Here is a 21,663-nt window from a genome sequence, read left to right as displayed (position 1 = left end):
GGAGTGAGGACTTGCGGGCAGGCGTGGTCGTTCTTGTCTGAGCAGCTTATGCAGGTTCAGAGGACCAGGTGTGCCCTGCCACCATCTACCCTTAGCCACTGCAGTAAGGGTGCTCGCTGGCTGTCCCTGGGGGGGAGTCTGCTTTGGGGGCAGATGCCCCCGTGTGGCCTTGTGCAGTTTGTCCACTGCATGTACAGCGTGTGGCTTAGGTGCTTGCGTCATCAGTCAGTGTCAGCTGGGACTTTCAGCCCCATCACAGGGCCCTGAGTTTACAGAGCCCATCGGGTCCTGTGGGGAGCAGCTCGGACTAAACTGTTACTGGAATTAAGACTTATTCTATGCATCTGCTCTCCCACAATATGGCGCTGGGAGAGAAGTAAACAGCTTCCGCACAGCTGCCTCCAGTTCAACCAATTAACTGTAGGACTTGCTCCTGATTGGAGAGCAGCGTACTCGGCGTGTGGGCAGCCGAGTTGGGATTGGCGGAGGAGGACTATAAAGGAGGAGAGAGACGGCATGCACCAGGAACATCTATGGGGAACATCTAAGGGAACCCGTGCAGCCCCCAGAGAGCCGGCCGGCGGTGTGCCGCTCCCCTGCGGAAGTGGGGAATGCGGCCAGGGGGAACTGCCCTTCCACGGAGGTGGAAGGGATAGTAGCCAACCCGGGAAGAACCAGCAGCAAACCCGGGGAGGGCCGAGCAGACGAAAGAACAGCGCAGGGTCCTGTGTCGTTCCTCCACGAAGAGGGGGAGCGACATAATGGTGCCGTGACTCGGATAGGAAACCTAGCTTGGATAGGAAACCTAGGACGGATAGCAAACTTAGGAGGGAAGAAACGGGAAGAGCTGGGAAAATGTCGGAGAGAGAGACTAGCAAACAGCCTAGGGAAATTTCGGAGAGAGACTAGCAAACAGCCTAGGGAAAAGCCGGACGAAAAAGGTGCCGGAAGAAGCTATCAAAAGCCTAGGCATAGATTCGGATACGGACTACGGGGGGAAGCTGGGAGAAATCTCTAAGGTCGAAAGCGAAAGTGAAAGCTAGAACAAACAGACTCGGACGCGGACTGTGGGGAGAGGCCAGGAGAAATGAGGGAGGAATATCGTTGGAGGAAAGCTTGGGGAAACATACCGGGTAGAGAAAAATGTTAGGGAAATTGAAGCCGCGGGGGGCAGGCCAAGGCGGAAACGAAAGCCACTTTGGGGTTCTCAAGTTAGCCCGGGAATAGGGGGCGAAAAGTTGAAACTAGAAGCTGAAACGTGAGCCTGGTTGGGATCCGTCTGATTAGCCCGGGGAGCAAAGGACGGGAAGCCAAACCGTGGGGCGGAGACGTACGCTGGGTTGAATTCGCCAGGCTAGCCCGGGGAACTTGGATTGAATGCTAGTGGTGGAGACGCAAGCTACGCTGTGTTACTCGCGGAAGCCGCCGCGTGCAGAGAGAGCACGGGGCGTGAATAGATAGGGAACGCTGGCGTAGGCCGTGGTTCAGACGCGAAAGGGTTAAGCGTGGAGACCGCGGAGCGCGCGAAGCCGAGCCGCGCAAAGCCGGGAAGCTGCGCAGATGAGAGAGGCGCGCGGGCTGAAGCGGCGAGGTGCCGGGAAGCTGCGGGGATAAGAGAAACAGAAGTTTGGAAGTGAAGTAAAAGAGAAATGGGAATGCTGGAAGATAGAAGTGAAATGGGAGAGGTAGGAATGCCCGGAGATAGAGAAATAGAGAAAAATAAGGCCTCCCCTCAACATGCCAATTAGAAGGCTTGGATTCGGTCTGCCCGATTAGTGAGGCGATGAGCACCTGGGCGGCTAGCCGCAGGTCACCGAAGACAGGCACGAATTAACATCAGTAAAGCTTCCCCACAATGCAACAATTAGGAGGCTTGGATTCGGTCTGCCTGATTTAAGGCGGTAAGCGCCAGCAAAGCTCGACCAGAGTATGAGCTGCAGGTCACCGAAGATAGGCACGAACCAACACTAATAAGTCTCCCCCACAATAAGGCAATGAGAAGGCTTGGATTCGGTTTGCCTGATAGGTTTTGTAAACACCTGCAGGCAGTTCTAGCAGAGCAGAGTATGCGCTGCAGGGCACCGAACACAGGCACGCATCAGCGCCTAAAAACCTCCTCACAACATGGCGAAGAGAGGACCCGGATTCGGTTTGCCTGATGGATAGGACTTGTAAGAGCCTGTGGCAACTCTAGCAAGTAGAGCAGAGTGTGTGCTGCGGGACACCGAAGACAGGCGCGTATCAACGCCAAAAAAATAAAAAGAAAGGGGGATCTGTGGGGAGCAGCTCGGACTAAACTGTTACTGGAATTAAGACTTATTCTATGCATCTGCTCTCCCACAATATGGCGCTGGGAGAGAAGTAAACAGCTTCCGCACAGCTGCCTCCAGTTCAACCAATTAACTGTAGGACTTGCTCCTGATTGGAGAGCAGCGTACTCGGCGTGTGGGCAGCCGAGTTGGGATTGGCGGAGGAGGACTATAAAGGAGGAGAGAGACGGCATGCACCAGGAACATCTATGGGGAACATCTAAGGGAACCCGTGCAGCCCCCAGAGAGCCGGCCGGCGGTGTGCCGCTCCCCTGCGGAAGTGGGGAATGCGGCCAGGGGGAACTGCCCTTCCACGGAGGTGGAAGGGATAGTAGCCAACCCGGGAAGAACCAGCAGCAAACCCGGGGAGGGCCGAGCAGACGAAAGAACAGCGCAGGGTCCTGTGTCGTTCCTCCACGAAGAGGGGGAGCGACATAATGGTGCCGTGACTCGGATATGAAGCCTAGGCAGGGCTTAGTGTCGTTCCTCCACGAAGAGGGGGAGCGACATAATGGTGCCGTGACTCGGATATGAAGCCTAGGCAGGGCTTAGTGTCGTTCCTCCACGAAGAGGGGGAGCGACAGGGTCCCCGTCAGCCCTAACATGAGTGGGCCCTGCGAGGCCTTCGTGAAGGTGCTCACGTGTGTAAGCAGGCAACGGCAGGCAAGGAAGAGGATTCGGGGGCTTCTGCCTTCCTCCGGCCTCAACTGTGCAGGTTACCTTGCCGCCGAGACCGTCTTTGGGCTCTCATTTAAAAGAAAAAAGATTATTTGGGGGCTGACGTTGTGGTGCAACAGGCTAAGCTGTGAGTTGCAGTGCCAGCATCCCATTTGGATCACCGGTTCGAGTCCCAGCTGCTCTGCTTTCCATCCACCTCCTTGCTAATGCACCTGGGAAAGCAGTGGAGGATGGCCCAAGTGCTTGGGTCTCTGCCACCCATGTGGGAGACCCGGGTGGAGTTCCAGGCTCCTGGCTTCAGCCTGGCCCAGCCCTAGCCATTCATTGCAGCCACTTGGGGACGTGAATAGGTGGATGGAAGATTCTCTCTCTTTCTGTCTCTCTCTCACTCTGTAACTGCCTTTCAAATAAATACATAAATCTGTTAAAAATTTTTATTTATTTGGAAGGCAGAGTGATAGAAAGGGAGAGGCCAAGAGATAGACAGTGCTGCCATCCATTGGTTCCACTCCCCAAATGCCCACAACAGCTGGGGCTGAGCTAGGCCAAAGCCAGGAGCCAGGAATTCAATCCAGGTCTCCCACATGGATGGCGGGATCCAACTATGCGAGCCAGCACTTGCTGCCTCCCAGGGTGCACTCTAGCAGGAAGCTGCAGTCGGGAGCAGAGCTGGTTCTGAAACCCAGGCATTCCAATATGGGTTAGCTGCTGGGCCAAATACCCAACCCACTTACATAGAGTTGTTTTTTGTTTTTTTTTTTGTTTTTTTTTTTGACAGGCAGAGTAGATAGTGAGAGAGACAGAGACAGAGAGAAAGGTCTTCCTTTTGCTGTTGGTTCACCCTCCAATGGCCGCCACGGCTGGCGCGCTGCGGCCAGCGCACCGCGCTGATCCGATGGCAGGAGCCAGGTACTTCTCCTGGTCTCCCATGGGGTGCAGGGCCCAAGCAGTTGGGCCATCCTCCACTGCCTTCCCGGGCCACAGCAGAGAGCTGACCTGGAAGAGGGGCAACTGGGACAGAATCCAGTGCCCTGACCGGGACTAGATTAGCCTATTGAGCCACGACGCTGGCCACTTACATAGAGTTTTATCGGGGCATATGGCCTCTCCTATCCCAGCCTCCCTTGCTGCCAGACGTGGCTAAATTTTTGCCAAGAAAGTTTGGGTGGAAGTGATGTATGCCACCTCTGTGCCTTTGGGACAGAGGAAGCTCTCCACCTCCACTTTGCCACCTTGGTCTGGATTGAAACACTCGTGAGGCCGTGACCAGCCATGACCGTGAAATCAAAGATGGTAGCACTCTGAAGCAATGGAGGTGACTGTGCAGACCAAAGCCAGCCCAACCTGCCTGGGCGGCTCATTCCCAGACCATCCCACAAGAGGGCAATCCCCGCCACAGCATAGTTCAGTTTGTTACTGCAGCTGAGCCTGTGCCCGGCCTCACTGGGACACAGTCTTCACTCCCTCCTCCCTTCGGCCCTTGCGGGTGGCCTCGCCCTGCCCTCGACATCCCGTGGCCTGTCTGCCATGGCCTCTGCTCCGTGTGCTCCCCAGCGTGGCGCAGCTGCTGTGCCTCTTGTAGGCGGCTTCCCCCCAGGGCAGTCCCTTCTTCCTTTCTGAGTGGCAGAACAGATCGCAGCCCGGCAAGGGGCTTCCGGAAGCCCGTCGCACCCTCAGGTGGTGCCTCTGCGCAGGTACCACCATCTGCTTCGGAAGAGAGCTTCTCGGGTCATTATTAGAATGGGTGGAAGCAGAGGCACCAAGAAAAGGCAGCGTTTTTTATAATCCAGGGGCATGCCTTTTGTGCACTTAATCCGCAGTGCATCTGTCCCTGTGGAGACGGCAAACGCTTTGAGTGGGATTCCAGGCCAAATCTCCGATGCTGTAGGTGGACGGGTTCTAATCCCGAGGGTTCCTGTATCCTAAGCCGATCCCTGGTATCGCCCTGTGGTTCACCTGAGCCAGTGCCAGAGTTCTTAGCAATGATTCCTTCAGTGTACTGAGTAGCCCAGATGGTGCTGGGTGCTGGGGCCATGTGAACAGGACACACACAGTCCCCGTCTTCTTGGGCCTGCCACACAGTGCAGAGACGCATCGTGAAGGAGCAAGGGCAAACGCCCTAGTGCTAAACACGCTCACGTTCTACACTGCAGTGCCTGGGTTCAAGTCCTGGCTCCAGCTGCCAATTCCAGCTTCCTACTAATGCAGACCCTGGGGGGCGGCAGTGATGGCCCAAGTAGTTGGACCTCTGCCACCCACATGGGAGTCTTGGGTTGAATTCCTGATGCCTGGTACCAACTTGGCCCATCCTGGGCTATTGCTGGCATTTGGGGAGTGAGCCAGTGGATAGGGAATCTCTGTCTCTCTTCCTCTCAAATACATTGTTTAAAGAATCAATGAAATGAAGTAATTGGATGGCTACGGGCTGCGGGTGTGGCAAGACGGGTGCCCTGGGAGCACACAAAAGCAACAGGGCTCCCAGAACATGGGGCTCCGTTCTCTGCTCTCCAGGAGCCTTCCCAGGAGAAACTGTGCTGCTGCCAAGGACTGGCCCTACAAAGAGCTCACCTGATCACCCTATCATGATGCTGATCAGTCAAAAAGTCACCCCTCCCTCCAACACCCAGAGCTTCCTGTCCACTTGGGCCTCACCCTGAAATGGGAAGAGAACAGTACAGGATTCTGCGACATTTAAGAACAGCCTCCAACAAGGGAGAGCAAGACTAAATGCCAGCCAAGGAGAAATCAGGTGTCAGAATGCCATACGGTATTGGCTCTCGACTCCAGAGGCTGTGAAGGCCAGGACTGAGTGGCCAGCACGTGGCTGGAGCCCTCTTGCCACAGCATCTCACGGAGAATGGCAGAAGGGCGTGGAGGGGGAGAGGGGCAGCCTCCAGCCCTCCTCGTAATCAGCCTTTTGTTTGTTTGTTTGTTTTTTGACAGGCAGAGTGGATAGTGAGAGAGAGAGAGAGAGAGACAGAGAGAAAGGTCTTCCTCTTGCCGGTGGTTCACCCTCCAATGGCCTCCACGGCTGGCGCGCTGCGGCGAGCGCACCGCGCTGATCCGCTGGCAGGAGCCAGGTGCTTCTCCTGGTCTCCCATGGGGTGCAGGGCCCAAGCACTTGGGCCATCCTCCACTGCCTTCCCGGGCCACAGCAGAGAGCTGGCCTGGAAGAGGGGCAACCAGGACAGAATCCGGCGCCCTGACCGGGACTAGAACCCGGTGTGCCGGCACCACTAGGTGGAGTATTAGCCTAGTGAGCCGCAGCGCTGGCCCTCGTAATCAGCCTTAACCCCTTCATGAGGATGGAGCCCCGATGAGCTAACAAGCTCCCATCAGATGCCACCTCCCAACACTGTCGCATCGAGGACTAAGCTTTTGGGGGAACACATTCAAACCATGGCACGAGGCAACATAAGGGGGGAAAAAACCCAGTGATTTCAGACATAGTAAAAAGTTATTGCATTGGGGCCAGTGCTGTGGTGTCATGGGTAAGGCTACCACCTGCAAAGCTGGCATCCGACAAGAGTGTTGGTTCAAGTCCTGGCTGCACCAATTCTGATCCAGCTCCCTGCTAATGCACCTGAGAAAGCAGCAGAAGATGGTATAAGTGCTCGGGCCCCTGCACCCATGTGGGAGACCCAAATGAAGCTCCTGGCTCCTGGCTTCAGCCTACCTAGTCCTGGCCATTGCATCCATTCATAGAGTAAACCAGTGAATGGAAGATCTCTCTGTCTCTCCCTCTCTGTAACTCTGCCTTTCAAATAAATAAATAAATCTATTTTTTTTAAAAAAGGTTACTGCATCCACTCAACAAAATAGGTTACATTTTTAAGTAAGATTGGAGAATAAGAATGAGTTATTGGAAAATAAAAATATGATGGCAGCCTCCATGGCAGAATGATGAGACTAAGGATTTACCCCAAGCTTTGGGACCGTGAGCAGGATCTGTACAGCTCTCTCTTTTTGAGAACAGGCCGGATAACAGAGCTCAGCCTCAAACATTTCAGTTCGAAAAAGCAAAAGGTTTTTGTTGTAACAGATGAAATAGATTCTGAGCCGGCACGGATTTCTGTCGGGTAGTCTCAAATCTGAGCTTATAGGCTAGAGGTGTGCGTGATTAATGCTTTGAGGTTGAAAGAAATCACGGAGGAAGAACAGAGAGCCTAGGAGCAGGCTCTCAGGAAAACCGGGAGCACTGAACACCTGGGTGAAGGAGCTGCCTTTGCAAAGGAAACGGAGAAGTAGCCAAGGCGACACAGAAGTCAAGGAAGTGTTCTGAAAAGGCGCGAGCCCAGCGTCCACCCCCGCAGAGCGATGAGCAAGTTCCACGCGTGAGGTGGCCGCTGCATTAACCATGTGCACGTCTAGGGTCGGACCGAGCCGGAAGCAGCAGAGGACCAGGGAGAGGAGACGGGGTGGAGGTATGTACAATTTCCAAGAACTTTAACCCTGAAGGAGGGGAGAGAGAGAATGGTCACTACAGGGGCAGACAGGACTCTGGGTTTAATTTAAAAGGGGAGGGGCTGGCATCCCATCTAAAGTGGATTTGAACACTGGCTCCACTCCGGATTCCGTGCACCTGCTAATGCAGACCTGGGGAGGCAGCAGGTGCCTGCTCCAGTCGTTGAGTGGCCACCGCTGATGTGGGAGACCTGGACTGTGGTCCAGGCTCCCGGCTTGCCTGGCCCAGCACCAGCCTTGGTGCACGTGTGGGGAAGTGAACCAGCAGATGGGAAAATATGTCTGCGCCTCTCAGTAAAAAAAGAGAGAGATTGAGGTAACTTTCAAAATCGACAGGAGGGAGCCCGTGATGAGGGGCGTAACTGATGAAATGATGAGGGCAGGGCTGGGACACGACGCCCTGCTGCAACAGGCTCCTCCAGACAGCAAGCGGGTCCCATGATGTAGCTGGAGGAGAAGAGGAAACAGCCCGTCCTCTGTGAACTGGGATGTGTGGAGAACGGGCGGGCTGAGGAAAACGAGGTTTGGCACAGTTTATGTAAGGTGTCGCTACAGAGGCGCAGGAAGGGCTCAGTGTTCGCGCACCAGCTTAATGGTTCTCAGGTGCTCAGAATGGGCTCATTCTCTGATTCACCTGCTCACCTGCTCGCCCGCTCATGACTCTCGCCCAGCCTGCGAACAAGAGCGTGGACGGCAACGTGGCTGCCTCGTTCCTGACCGGAGGTAACGCCTCCTCTGGGAGTTGATCCTTTCCTTCGGTTTTGATGACTTTGACAAGTACTGTATAGCTTTTTTAAAAAACGACACTGTTTAGGACATACTTTTTAGTTCCAGGGCTGATTTTTTGAGGTATAATTTCTATATCGTAAAACTCATCCTTTTAAAGCATATAATATGGTGTCTTTCAGTATAGAAACCAAGTTGTACTCCACTAATTCCAGAACATTTCAATTATCTCAAAAAAGCAGCTCTGTAGTTACTAGGCGCTCCTGGCTGCCACATCCCCTCCTCCCATTCCCTGGCAGCCTCTCATCCTCTTTCTGTGTGGGTGGAGTCACTTTGGAAAATCCCTATAAATGGGATCAAACGATAGGTGTGCTTCGGCGACTTGACTCACTGTGATGCGTTCAAGGCTCATCCTTGATAATAATAGCATGTTTCAGTACTCCATTCCTTTTTTATTTTTATTTTTTGTCTGAGTAATACTCTGTTGTATGGGCATCCCATGTTTTGTTTATCCATTGTTTTGATGGACATTTGGGCTACTTCACTTCTGGGTTATTAAACTCACTGCTATGAAAAGTAGTGTTTTGTGTGGACATAGACTTTAATTTTCTTAAGTGCCTATGCACGGAGTAGCTGAGTCATTTGGTAGCTGTGTTTAACCTTTGGGAGAACTCCCAGAATGTTTTCCTAAGTAGCCGCAGGGTGTTACCTCCCAAGCACCACCATATGAGGGTTCTGCCATCTCCACATCCTTGCCACCGCTTGCTGCTATCTGTCTTCTTCATTGTAGCCATCCTAGTGGGTGTGCGCTAGTATCTCATTGTAGTTTATACTGGCATTTCTGTAGTGGCTAATGCTGTTGAATGTCTTTCCCAGTGTTTATTGGCCACTTATATGTCTTTTGGAAAAGTATCTTGAGGGTTTTTTTTATCCGTTTAAAAAATTGGATTGTCTATTTTAAGAATTCTTTAAATATTCTAGATAGTCGAACTTTTCATAGAAGTTCTTTATCAGCAAAAATCTTCTCTCATTGAGTGGATTATATTTTTATTTTCTTGATGGTGTCCTTTTTTTTTTTTTTTTTTTTTTTTTGGCGGGGTGCAGCGTTTATTGCCGGCGGGCGGCGGGACACGGCCCGCGACGCGCCCGCTTCGTGTACCACGTGAAGCCGTGGTTGGCGCTGAGCCTCTCCTCGGCGGTGCACAGCCCGTACAGCTCCCCGACCATGGGCGACACCCAGCGCGTGGTGTGGAACACGGACTCGCCCACCTTCCAGTCGGGCACCTCCTTCATAATGACGGCCTCCTCCTCCAGGTTCTTCTGCAGGAGCTGCAGCACCCTGTGGTCCTTCTCGGCCTGCAGCAGCGGCATTAGCGCGATGCGGGCCTCCAGGTCCTCGATATGCAGACGCCTGCGCTCACGGTTCCACTTCATCATCCCCCAGTACCCGAAGAGCAAGGTCCCGATGCCCACCGCGAACATGCTATAGCCCCACAGTCCCCGACGCGGCAGGTTCCGCTTGTAGTCGATGGGGCCGTAGCCCCCCCGGCGGGGGCATGTCCTGCTTCACCTTCGACGCCACCATGCTCGCTGCGATGGTGTCCTTTAAAACACAATGATTTATGTTATTGAAGTCTGATTTTTTTTTCTTTTCTGATTTGTGTTGTCATATCTGATGAAGCTTTGCCTAACCAGAAGTCATGAAGATTTACTCCTATATTTTTTACATACTTTTATGGTTCTAGCTCTTATATGTGAGTATTTGGTGCATTTTGAATTAAATTTTGTAAATATTATGAGATGGGGTCCTTCTCTACATATGGATATGCAGTGGTCTATATATATACATATATATATATATCCTTTTTAAAAAGATTTATTTATTTGAAAAGCAGAGTTACAGAGAGAGAGGAAGAGACAGATTGTCCATCTGCTAGTTCATTCCCCAGATGGTTGCAACCACTGAGATTGGGCCAGGTGGAAGCCAGGAGCTAAGAGCTTCTTTCGGGTCTCCCACATTGGTGGCAGGGGCCTAGGGACATGGGCCATCTTCTGCAGCTTTCCCAGGCACATTAGCAGGGAGCTGAATTGGAAATGGAGCAGCAGGAATGTGAACCTGTGCCCATATGGGATGCTGGTGCTGCAAGCTGCTAAGCAACAGTGCCAACCCCTATATATATCTTTATACCAGTACCATACTGTCTTGATTACTATAGCTTTGTAGTAAGTTTTGAAATTGGGAAGTGTGTGTATCCATCTGTTTTGTCTACTTTTTAAAGATTATTTTAGCTAACCTTGAATTTCCATATGAATTTTGGGATGAGCTGCAAAGAAGCCAGCTGGGGTCTTTGTAGGGCTTGCATTGAGTCTGTAGATCAAATTGTGGAGTATTGCATGTTAGTGACATTAAGTCTTTCCCAGTCCATGTACACAGGATATCTTTCCATGTTAACTAAGCTGGTATTTGCATGGGAGTTAGGCTCCACTTTTCATGGTGGAGTATCTACATAACTCTTTGGGATTCTTTTACATGAGATATTTGTCTCTGCTCTACCATTTATTTATTCAGATCTTTATATAATAATACAAACTCATGGATATTTATTTTATGCTATGCAATATAATCCATTACAACTTTATTTTGCTAGTCAAATTGTTCTGGCTTTGGCCATTCTGAGTATTTTATTTGGTTCTTATGTCACCCTATCATTGTAAGTTGGATTTTCTTGGTTTTTGGTACTTCCTCATTTTCTGAGATTGCGAGATGCTCTAGACTCATCACTTGCATTTCCTGACCTCATAATACAATTTCTCCAAAGTTCCCTGATTGCTTTCATTGAAAAATGGAATTGGAAACCACAATCTGGGTATTTGGTGTACTCATTGCTTCTGGTGTGTAGTTGTTTTTATGCCTGCTCACTGGACAAAGCAAAGACATATATGTACGTGTATAGGATGGCCTGTGAATGTACATATTCATGTATGTGTTATATGTATATGCATTTCTTCATGTAATAATTTGTATCTATATTAAGCTAAGAGTTCAAACTGATGTCTCTAACTGCAATCCATGACTGCATGGATGATCCTAGCCTCCTCCTCTTGCTGTAAATTACCACCCTAACAGAAAACAACCTGGCTCCTGCCGTTTGCCTCACATACACTCAGCCATTCAATTGCGGTGTATGCATAGGCAGTATCAACACTGTCAGCCTGCGTCCCTGTGGGATACTGTGCCCTAAAACATCTGAGTGCAGGGTTTTCATATTGTTTCTGTACCTTTAGTTTTTAGAGAAAACTTGTTTCCAAAGTTATTTAGGTCAGTATTTTTCTCTTCATCCCTTTAAGTGAGGTTGATTCAGCTGGATTTTTAAAATGTTTTTGAAATATATTTGAGATAGAGAGGGAGGAAGAGGGGAGAGAGGGAGAAGGGGAAGGAGAGGGAGAGAATGCGTTCATGCACTGGTTCGGGCCCTTAATGCCTACTACAACAAGGACTGGGCTGAGACTTAGGCCGGTTCTTCCATGTGGATGGCAGCTACTCAGCCACTGAGTCATCACCACTGCCTCCCAGGGCCTTCGTTAGTGGGAAATTAGAGTCAGGGGATAGAGCCAGGAATCAGACCCAAACTCTCTGATGTCGGACGCAGGCGTCTTAACTGCCACGTTAAATACTTGCTCCTGTTGGATTGTTTTGTATTAAGAGGTTTTCCGGCCGGTGCCGCGGCTCACTAGGCTAATCCTCCACCTTGCGGCGCTGGCACACCAGGTTCTAGTCCTGGTCGGGGCGCCGGATTCTGTCCCGGTTGCCCCTCTTCCAGGCCAGCTCTCTGCTGTGGCCTGGGAGTGTAGTGGAGGATGGCCCAAGTGCTTGGGCCCTGCACCCCATGGGAGACCAGGAGAAGCACCTGGCTCCTGCCATCGGATCAGCACGGTGCACCGGCTGCGGCGGCCATTGGAGGGTGAACCAACGGCAAAGGAAGACCTTTCTCTCTGTCTCTCTCTCTCACTGTCCACTTTGCCTGTCAAAAAATTAAAAAAAAAAAAATTTTAAAAGGCAAGTTAGCAAAAAAAAAAAAAAAAAAGGTTTTCCAGACCTCCTAAAAGATTTTTAGTTTGCATACATGCAGCTTCACTTTTTGTGCTATAAAGTTCTGTGGGTTTTGAAAAATAAATGGTGTCATGCATGAACAATTACAGTATAACACCACAAAGCTCCACCGCCCCCCAAAATCCCCAAGTTGCACCTGTTCAACTCTTCCTCCTGTCTTCCTAAGCTCCTGGCAACCTCTGAGGATTTTGACTATCACAGTAGTTTTTGCCTTTTCCACAATGTCAAATAATTGGAATCACACGTTACACAGCCATTTGAGACTTGCTCCTTTGGCCTAGCAATAGGAACTTAGAATCAGCCCTGTCTCTTCATGCTGCGACGACGCAGGGTGGCGCAAGGTTTCATCCTGCCATTCAGAATGGTGTGCATTTAAAACTCATGACTTGTTTATTTCTGTAAGTTTGTATTTAATGTTTAGATCACTCCTGGCTGCAGAAAGCAAAACTGTGGATAAGAGGGGCACTGCTGTATTTTTGTTTTCTATTTTATTGACCTATACTCTGATTTGTTATTCTAGGATTTATGCTGATCTCTTGGCTCTTAATTAGAAACTTAACATTAATTTTCAGCCTTTTTTGATGTATTTTGATGATATTTAAGACTATGAGAATTTTCTTCAAGTTCTGTTTTTGCTATATGCCACAAGTTTTGTTAATACAGTATTTGCTTCCCATCTGGTGATAAATGTTTCTGTGGAAGCTTGTCAGTATAAGCGTGTAAGGTGTCTATCTGCTAAATTGTGACTTTTTTCCCAGTAGCCTGAGTGTAGGTGCAAAAAAAAGAAAATTAGAGAAAACCAGGCCTGGAGTTTTGCCAGGAAAGTACGCCCCACCCACTGTATTTCATTTCACCCCTCACATCCCACATCTCATTTTCTCTCTGCATCTCTTCCTTTAATCAGAGACATCATCCCTCATTCACTCTCACATCCATTTCCCCTCCGCACCCTAGGTTGACCTGTGGTACTGAACAGTGTTCCCATGGAGGGAGCGTGGGAAGCAGGTGGAATGGAGAGTCCAGGAGAAAGGGGCTGAGAAATAGGAAGTTGTAGGGTCGATGGACTGGAAGCGTTGATTAATAAAAACTGATGACTAGGAGCCATTGAGTAAGTAAGATGGGAATGTAGGGGGGTGTGGTTTGAGAGTGGGATATCTGAATTTAATAACAAGGAAGTAGAGCAATTTTAAGTTGTGGGGAGCAGCTCGGACTAGACTGTTACTGGAATTAAGACTTATTCTATGCATCTGCTCTCCCACAATATGGCGCTGGGAGAGAAGTAAACAGCTTCCGCACAGCTGCCTCCAGTTCAACCAATTAACTGTAGGACTTGCTCCTGATTGGAGGAGAGCAGCGTACTCGGCGTGTGGGCAGCCGAGTTGGGATTGGCGGAGGAGGACTATAAAGGAGGAGAGAGACGGCATGCACCAGGAACATCTATGGGGAACATCTAGCTGAAGGAACACCCGTGCAGCCCCCGAGAGAACCGGCCGGCGGTGTGCCGCTCCCCTGCGGAAGTGGGGAATGTGGCCAGGGGGAACTGCCCTTCCACGGAGGTGGAAGGGATAGTAGCCAACCCGGGAAGAACCAGCAGCAAACCCGGGGAGGGCCGAGCAGACGAAAGAACAGCGCAGGGTCCTGTGTCGTTCCTCCACAAAGAGGGGGAGCGACATAAGTGAATTTCCATAATGGGCCATTCCTTGCTCATAGAGTGGATTGGTTCAGCAGAGCATAAGGGAAGATCTCTGAAAAGAAAGGTCCTATGTTGGTTGAGTAGTTTCATGTGGGAAAGGAAATCCTAAGGACAGGAGTTAGAGAGCAAGGAATTCTGGAAGACAGCCAAAGTCTCCAGTGAACACTAAAAAGTGACCAAAGTTCTTACTTCACAGCAATAAAAATGGAAGGAACTTGGCCCAGGCAGGTGGCCTGAGCCTCATGGAAGGAACTTTTAATGAGGTTAGAAAAAGTCAAGGACTTGCCTTTGGACTTGGAGAGGTGTGAAAATCGAGACAATAAAAAACCACTCCTGGCAAGGGGGGGCAGGGAGACTAAGTTTCTGTGAGGACCAGGAAGTGTCTAAAACCTTTGATAAACACCTGCGGTGCATCTCAGCCACCCTGTTTTTCATGGTACATGGCCCGCGCCATGGGGTGTTTCTTCCCTACATCACCCCGCGTGGCCTTTCTTTCATTAGACTCTCCATCTCTTATCACCAGTCTGCATTTTATTATCCCCTCTCAAGGCTTACTGTGTCTCTCCACGTATGCCATTGCCAAATGGGGCTGGGAACCCCTAAGCCGGGCCTGCACCCATGGGGACCACAGCCAGGAAATGTTAAGTAGAGGCTTCCAGTTTGAAAGTTGGTTGGTTTGCATATTGCAAAGAGGGTATGAAATCACATACGTGTGTTTTAGATTTGAGGGCATGATTTTATGTACCAGAAAACAGCGTTTAGTCTAGGAAAGCCAGAGGCTCTAAGAACTCACACACACCAGAGCTTATACCTCAGAGCAATTGTGGGACTCATATACGTTCATTTGCTCATTCATCCAACAAATATTTAGGAACATGCCCTTGGGATATACACTTGACCTTCAGTGTCTGCAGGTTGCTCATCTGAAGATCCAGCCAACTGTGAACAGAAAATATTTGGGAAAAAGAAATTGTGTCTGGGGGTGTGAGCCACTATTTGCAGTGCCTATATTCTGTTTCAGAGTACCTGGGTTCAAGTCCCAACTACTCCACTTCTGACCTAGCTTCCTGCTAATGTGCCTGCAAGGCAACAGATGATGGCCCAAATACTTGAGTTGCCACCACCCATGTGAGAGACCTGGGGAGTTCCAGGCTCCTGGCTTTAGTCTGGACCAGCCCTGGCTATTGTGGCCATTTTGGGAGTGAACCAACAACATTCTCTCTCTGTCTCGGTTTCTTTCTTTCTCTGTCAGTCTGCCTTCCAAATAAGTAAGACAGAAATAGTCGTTTTTTAAAAATTTTGTCCTTACTGAGGTTATGCAGATTTATTTTTCTTATTATTCTCTAAACAATGCAGTATAACAACTATTTATACTTCCTTTATACTGTGTTAGGTATTATAAGTAATCTAGAGATGATTTAAAGTATACAGGAAGAGGTTCTATGCAAATACTGTGCCACGTCATGTAAGGGACTTGGGCAGCCATGGATTTTTGTATCTGTTGGGGGATGGTCCTAGATCCAGTGCCCCACTGATACCCAAAGACAACTGCACACTCAATACCAAGTCCAGTGGCATGAGCCCTGTACTCAAAGGTGTCACAATTTTGCAGGTCAGAGACATAAGAACACGTTGTCACAATTCATATGCAAGAAATAATCTGGAATCCAGAATAAAGAAATCTGCTCTCCATGGGTTATAAAGAATTCCTAATGGGTAGTGGTCTGATTCTTAAAAACCTGCGTGGGGCGTGGGTTTCGGCCTGGAAGTTAAGCTGCTGGTTGGGATGCCTGTATTACGTCCTGGCTGTTCCCATTTCCAGCTTCCTCCCAGTGCAGCCCCTGCGAGTCAGCAGTGATGGCCCAGGTGATTGGTCCTGCCACCCACAGGGGAGACCTGGATGGAGTTCTTGGCTCCTGACTCTGACTGAGGCCCATCCCCAGCCTCTGGAGGCATTTGGAGAGCAAACCAGGGGACAGAACCCCCACCCCTACACCACCCTTGTCTCTCCCTGTCTCTCTGGCTCTCAAATCAATAAGCAAAAACAAAGACCTATATTGGATACAAGCACATAGGAAAACTGGCTTGTTTTTTAAAGCTGAACATAGGTTGATCCATACTCTTTGCCTTTAATACAAATACTACTCTTGGGTGCAGACTCAACAGAGATCTGTCGATACGATCATAGTATTCAGAAACTAGAAATTACTCAAATATCCATCAATGGTACAATGGGAAGATGAGCTATAGAATAGTCACATGGCACAGCAGTGAGAAGAAACTGGAACCACATAGCTAGAACAGGTGAATCTCACACACAATGTTGAGTGGAAGAAGTGGATACAAGGCCGGCGCCGCGGCTCACTAGGCTAATCCTCCGCCTTGCGGCGCCAGCACACCAGGTTCTAGTCCCAGTTGGGGCGCCGGATTCTGTCCCAGTTGCCCCTCTTCCAGGGAGTGGCCAGGGAGTGCAGTGGAGGATGCAGTGGAGGATGGCCCAAGTGCTTGGGCCCTGCACCCCATGGGAGACCAGGATAAATACCTGGCTCCTGCCATTGGATCAGCGCGGTGTGCTGGCCACAGCGCGCCGGCTGCGGCAGCCATTGGAGGGTGAACCAACGGCAAAGGAAGACCTTTCTCTCTGTCTCTCTCTCTCACTGTCCACTCTGCCTGTCAAAAAAAAAAAAAAGATAAAAAAAAAAAAGAAGTGGATACAAAAGAATAGACAGATACTGCAGGATTCCACTGACACAAAATTCAAGATGGTGATCTGGACACTCCCCAAGGGCCTCCCTGCACGACGCGGGTTACCTGGGAGGGATGCGTCATTATTTAGCTCATTAGTCTGTCACGAAGCCACGAGCCTCCAGCATCACCCAGATAGAGGAAGGGCCTGGAAGACTCAACCAGGATGAGATCAAGGGGCTGAGAGAGTGAGGAAGTGGAAGCGGAGTTAGGAATGAAGGGAAAGAAAGATCAGAACTTGAAGCACCATTAAGGAAGGCAAAACCTTTAAGGCAAAACCCTTAAGGCTTTGGCGAGGGAGGTGTCTCCGGGAGGAAAGGCTTTACAAAAGGAGCAGGACAGAGTTCTGGGTAATGTGTGCAGCCTCAGCTGGGGAAGAGGGGAACGTCCTGGAAATGGGTGGTGGTCTGGCTGCGCTGGATGCCGCAAAGCTGTGCGCGGAAATCTGGGAGGGAGGGGCTGGTGTGGTGGCGTAGCAGATAAAGCCTCTGTCTGCAACACCAGCATCCCGAATGAGTGCTGGTTCGAGACCTGGCTGCTCCACTTCCAATCTAGCTCCCTGCTATGGCCTGGGAAAGCAGTGGACGATGGCCCAAGTCCTTGGGCCCTTGCACCCATGCAGGAGACCCGGAAGAAGCTTCTGGCTCCTGGCCTTGGCCCAGCCTAGCCCCGGCCACGGCGACCATTTGGGGAGTGAACCTGCAGATGGAAGATCTCTGTCTCTATAACTCTGACTTTCAAGTAAAATAAAAATCTGGGAGGGAAATGATGGTGGTCAAGGCTGTCTTCAGCGATCCTTCACTTAGTGTGACAGCCAGTGAGGTGGCTGCAATGATGCTAACCTGCCTGTGTTCACACCCCTCAGCTGTCCCCTCCCTCACTGGGTAGCAGCGACCAGTGTAACCAATAGGACATAGCAGAAATGACTAGAAATGACTAGAAATGACTAGAAATGACCCTCAACAGTAGGTCATAAGAGACATTCCAGCTTCCAGCTGCTTTTCTCTTTAAGACACAGGCAGGTCTTCTTTTCTTTCTCTCTCTCTCTCTTTCTCTCTCTCTTCCTCTCTTCCCCCTTCCCTCTCCCCCCTTCCCTTCCCTTCCTGGCACCCCATGTTTACTTTTCGATGCATTACATACTCAGTGAAGGACTTATGAATCTCCAGAGATGGAAGGAGTTCACCAAATCCAAGCAGTTAGGGCTGGGAGGGGCAGCTGCTAAGAGCTGTGTAATATACCTTGTCAGCCACTGGGAATGCTTTGCCTTTAATTCTGTAGGCAAAATGCTGAGAAACCTGAAGGAGGGCTAGCATTGTAAGTCATCTAATCCCTTAAATAAAATAAAGGGACCAAATAAAACCACCTAAAGAACTTTTTAATGCCCAATCCCCTTTCTATTGGCTCTGTGTGTGTGTGTGTGTGTGCGCCTGTGCACACACGCAGGTGCACCTACCTAGAATTCTAATCTCGGCATCTGAGAGGCTCCAGTTTTTCAGGCCGAGCTTGACGAGCTGCGGGGCGCCCCACAGTTGCTCCAGCGGGCTGGCCAGGCAGACGCGCATCACAGCACCAGGGCAGCATCAGTGCAGTGAGCTGAGCCAGGGTGCCCAGCCTATCAACTTGAAGAAACAGAGAGTGGGTTCAGGGACTGGATCATTCTCAAACAGATGAAGGAACACGGCGCGTGGCGGGAGGAGTGATGGTTACGTATTGTGGCCCGCCAGCCTACTGGATCTGCAATGAGAATCAACTTGTCTTCTGTTTGCTATTATGGAAGTAGATAAGTACGTACGAACATCAGACTACTGGAATGCCACTGTGTGTGCTACTGAGCCAGCATTCAACAATAACATACAGACAATCTCGCTCAGTCCTGACTTGATTCCTCTTATGTTACTGGGAGACAAATCTCCTACAAGAGGTTTCGGCACTCTTTGTTTTTTAACCATAGTCACATATTGCTACCACACCTTAAGAATCATTACCACTAATTCCTTAAGCAAATTTGCCTACTCTCAGACAATAAGCAGATGCAAACTCTCACTCAAAAGACATGGGACTGGGGTGGGCATTGAGCATACCGGGTTAAGCCACTGCCTTCGATGCAGGCATTCCATATGTATGCTGGGTCAAGTCTCATCTGCTCCACTTTGATCCAGCTCCCTGCTAATGCGCCTGAGAAGGCAGTGGCGGATGGCCCAAGAGCTTGGTGGGTCCCTCCATCCAAGTAGGAGGCATGGAGGAAGTTCCTAGCTCCAGCCTGGCCCAGCCCTGGCTGTCGCAGCCATTTGGGGAGTAAACCAGTAGATGAAAGATCTCTCTGTGTCTCCCTCTCTCTGTAATTCTGCCTTTCAAATAAATGAATGAATGACACAGGGCCGCACTGTAAGGGCAGTTAAAGAGAGGGCTGAAGGACCTTCCCCAGGAAGGCACACAGGGCACACAGAGCTCAGGGCTCTGCGGTGCTCATCCCACTGCCCCGGGCACACACTCAGGGGTCTGTGTGTGGTTGCGTTGTCCTTACTCAGCTCCTGGAGGGCAGCCTTTCCATCCTCTTCCAGGTAATTTTCCGATAAATCAAGATGCTCAGTTGAACCAAACTGTGACGATTCCGAGCTGGAGAAAAAGGTCATTCAAAATGTAGAGGAACTATATATGCGTTTTTAATCCCAAGGAGGATTCTGAGCCCTCATCTGTCGCTCCCCCTCTTCGTGGAGGAGCAACACAGGACCCTGCGCTGTTCTTTCTGTCTGCTCGGCCCTTCCCGGGTTTGCTGCTGGTTCTTCCCGGGTTGGCTACTATCCCTTCCACCTCCGTGGAAGGGCAGTTCCCCCTGGCCACATTCCCCACTTCCGCAGGGGAGCGGCACACCGCCGGCCGGCTCTTCTCGGGGGCTGCACAGATGTTCCTTCAGCTAGATGTTCCCCTTAGCTGTTCCTGGTGCATGCCGTCTCTCTCCTCCTTTATAGTCCTCCTCCGCCAATCCCAACTCGGCTGCCCACACGCCGAGTACGCTGCTCTCCAATCAGGAGCAAGTCCTACAGTTTATTGGTTGAACTGGAGGCAGCTGTGCGGAAGCTGTTTACTTCTCTCCCAGCGCCATATTGTGGGAGAGCAGATGCAGTCCGAGCTGCTCCCCACACTCATCCTGTTGGCTGATGGAGAGGCAAAGCTTCCTGTGGTTTGACTTCTCTAACAGTTCTCAGGAGACCTGGTGGGCACAACCCCCCCTCCCATGGCTAAGGCAAGATGGGCAGCTGCTCGCTGGTCCTCAGTTCTAACAAACTGCAAGTCACACCGAGTCTGAAGTAGCATGGGATACTCTGGTCGTGTCCTCATGGGAAAGTCGCCCCACTCTTATCCTCGCTGTCTTCATCTAGGGAATGAGGAGGTTGTGGGGTTTTGTGGGCAGGAATCAGAGGCCTGAGAACCCTTAATGCCTGGCTTTGCCTCTCAGGGTTTTATTTATCCATTCACTGAGACATGTGTAAGCAGGAATTATATGGCAGGACACATGGCAGGTTTCACGTGCCTGTGTTATTCTTTTGGCCTTTTCTTCAAAGTATAACAACTTCAATTGTTCTGAAATTCTGTGCTATTATATATCGCTAATTAATTTTACCTACAATCATGGAGAAAACTCATTAAAAACAGGTTGGATATTACCTTGATGTCTTTATTATTTCCTTTACAGTTAAGCTTTCCTTATGAGAGACAGCATGCCTGAGCGTCCAGGTACCCCCACTTCTGCGACCCTGAGCTCGCTGCTAAGGGAGCCAGCTGTTACCTAGGGTTTTCACGGCCTTTGCTGAGAGGCAGCAGGACACTAACTGGATTTCTTCCAGGGCGTAGGGTTCGCCGGTCAGAGACCTGACGAAGTAATCCATTCCCTGTCTGATGTCGGACACGTGGGTCAAATGTAACAGACGCGTCTTCTTCAGGTTTGTCAGGGTGTCAGCTGTAAGGAGACGGGAAGGAAACGCATGAGGAAGCCATGTTCACCCGATTTAAACACAGGCTGATGGACTAAAAAGGAGACCAAAGCCAAGTGCACAGAGAGACCTTCCAAGGCTCTTTTTTTGTAGAGACCTCAAGTTGCAGAGAGCCAGAGCGAATCATTTTTCTTTCAACTCTCACTTTCCAGTCTCCTGACCACATAAAGGTCACTTAGGTGAAGGTCATTCTCTGGGCAGCATGAGAAAAACCACAGTAGATGTGTACCATTTCTAGTGGATGTCCACGTGTGTTCTTACCCTAACTCTTCACAAACACCTCCTCCAAAACCTTAGAGAGGTGGGCGCCAAGCTCAGAGGATCGAGTAAGGAGACGAGCCGCGGTGTGGTGCTGCTTTGTAAGGAGACGAGCCGCGGTGTGGCGCTGCTTTGTAAGGAGACGAGCCGTGATGTGGCGCTGCTTTGTAAGGCAGACCGCAGCCTGTGAGTGCTCGGCCCTGGGGGAGAGTGATCGTGTATCAAGAGCGCAATTGAAAGCATCCTAACATCTCACTTTTTCTTGGATTAAACCTAATATGGAGCTTAGGATGACTTAGGCGTGAAATCACTAATATAGCTCCTTAAGGTGTGTCATGAGTGTCCTTATGTTGAAGATGCACTGGCCGGTTTGATGGCCCCAGCCTTGCCGGGCTTTGGGGAGCGTGCAGATACCGTGCGTTAGGTATTTAGCAGGCGGCTGGGCACAGTCCGCGCTCAGTGAAAGTGACTGTCGTCCTGGAGTACGGATAGCTCAGGGGTTGTGAGCGCACGCTTTGCAGTCAGTTGGATGGCTGCATCCCCTTCTTAAAGAATTGTGTAAGTGTGGGCAAGTGAGCCAGCCTCTGAGCTGTCACATTAGGGATTATCACACCTTCATGGAGGGACTGCTGTGACGGTCCAAGGTGAGGGATGTAAAATTGCCTAGTGTATAGTCTAGCCCATCAC

General features: G+C 50.3%; 2 protein-coding genes and 1 pseudogene across 3 annotated transcripts in view; all 3 read right to left on the bottom strand.

The window, feature by feature from the left end:
• Positions 1 to 21,663, bottom strand: part of MEMO1 (mediator of cell motility 1) — a 652,780-nt gene that overhangs the window by 289,875 nt on the left and 341,242 nt on the right. The window lies entirely within an intron of this gene.
• The window catches only part of NLRC4 (NLR family CARD domain containing 4), a 52,730-nt gene that overhangs the window by 1,939 nt on the left and 29,128 nt on the right, over positions 1 to 21,663 (bottom strand). The window contains 5 exon segments of the mRNA XM_089327069.1: positions 18,180 to 18,280; positions 18,282 to 18,345; positions 19,251 to 19,310; positions 19,313 to 19,342; positions 20,514 to 20,684. Coding sequence (XP_089183195.1) covers positions 18,180 to 18,280; positions 18,282 to 18,345; positions 19,251 to 19,310; positions 19,313 to 19,342; positions 20,514 to 20,684 — 426 coding nt within the window.
• LOC149128152 (NADH dehydrogenase [ubiquinone] 1 alpha subcomplex subunit 13 pseudogene) lies at positions 9,245 to 9,777 on the bottom strand (annotated as a pseudogene). Its single transcript, XR_016229504.1, has one exon. The product of XR_016229504.1 is annotated as an NADH dehydrogenase [ubiquinone] 1 alpha subcomplex subunit 13 pseudogene (transcript).

The sequence above is a fragment of the Oryctolagus cuniculus genome, chromosome 2 (assembly GCF_051225735.1).
Source record: "Oryctolagus cuniculus isolate XC-2025 breed Fujian yellow rabbit chromosome 2, ASM5122573v1, whole genome shotgun sequence".
Taxonomy (NCBI): Eukaryota; Metazoa; Chordata; class Mammalia; order Lagomorpha; family Leporidae; genus Oryctolagus; species Oryctolagus cuniculus.
The sequence above is the reverse complement of the archived record's forward strand: the minus strand, read 5'-3'. Positions and strand labels throughout refer to the sequence as shown.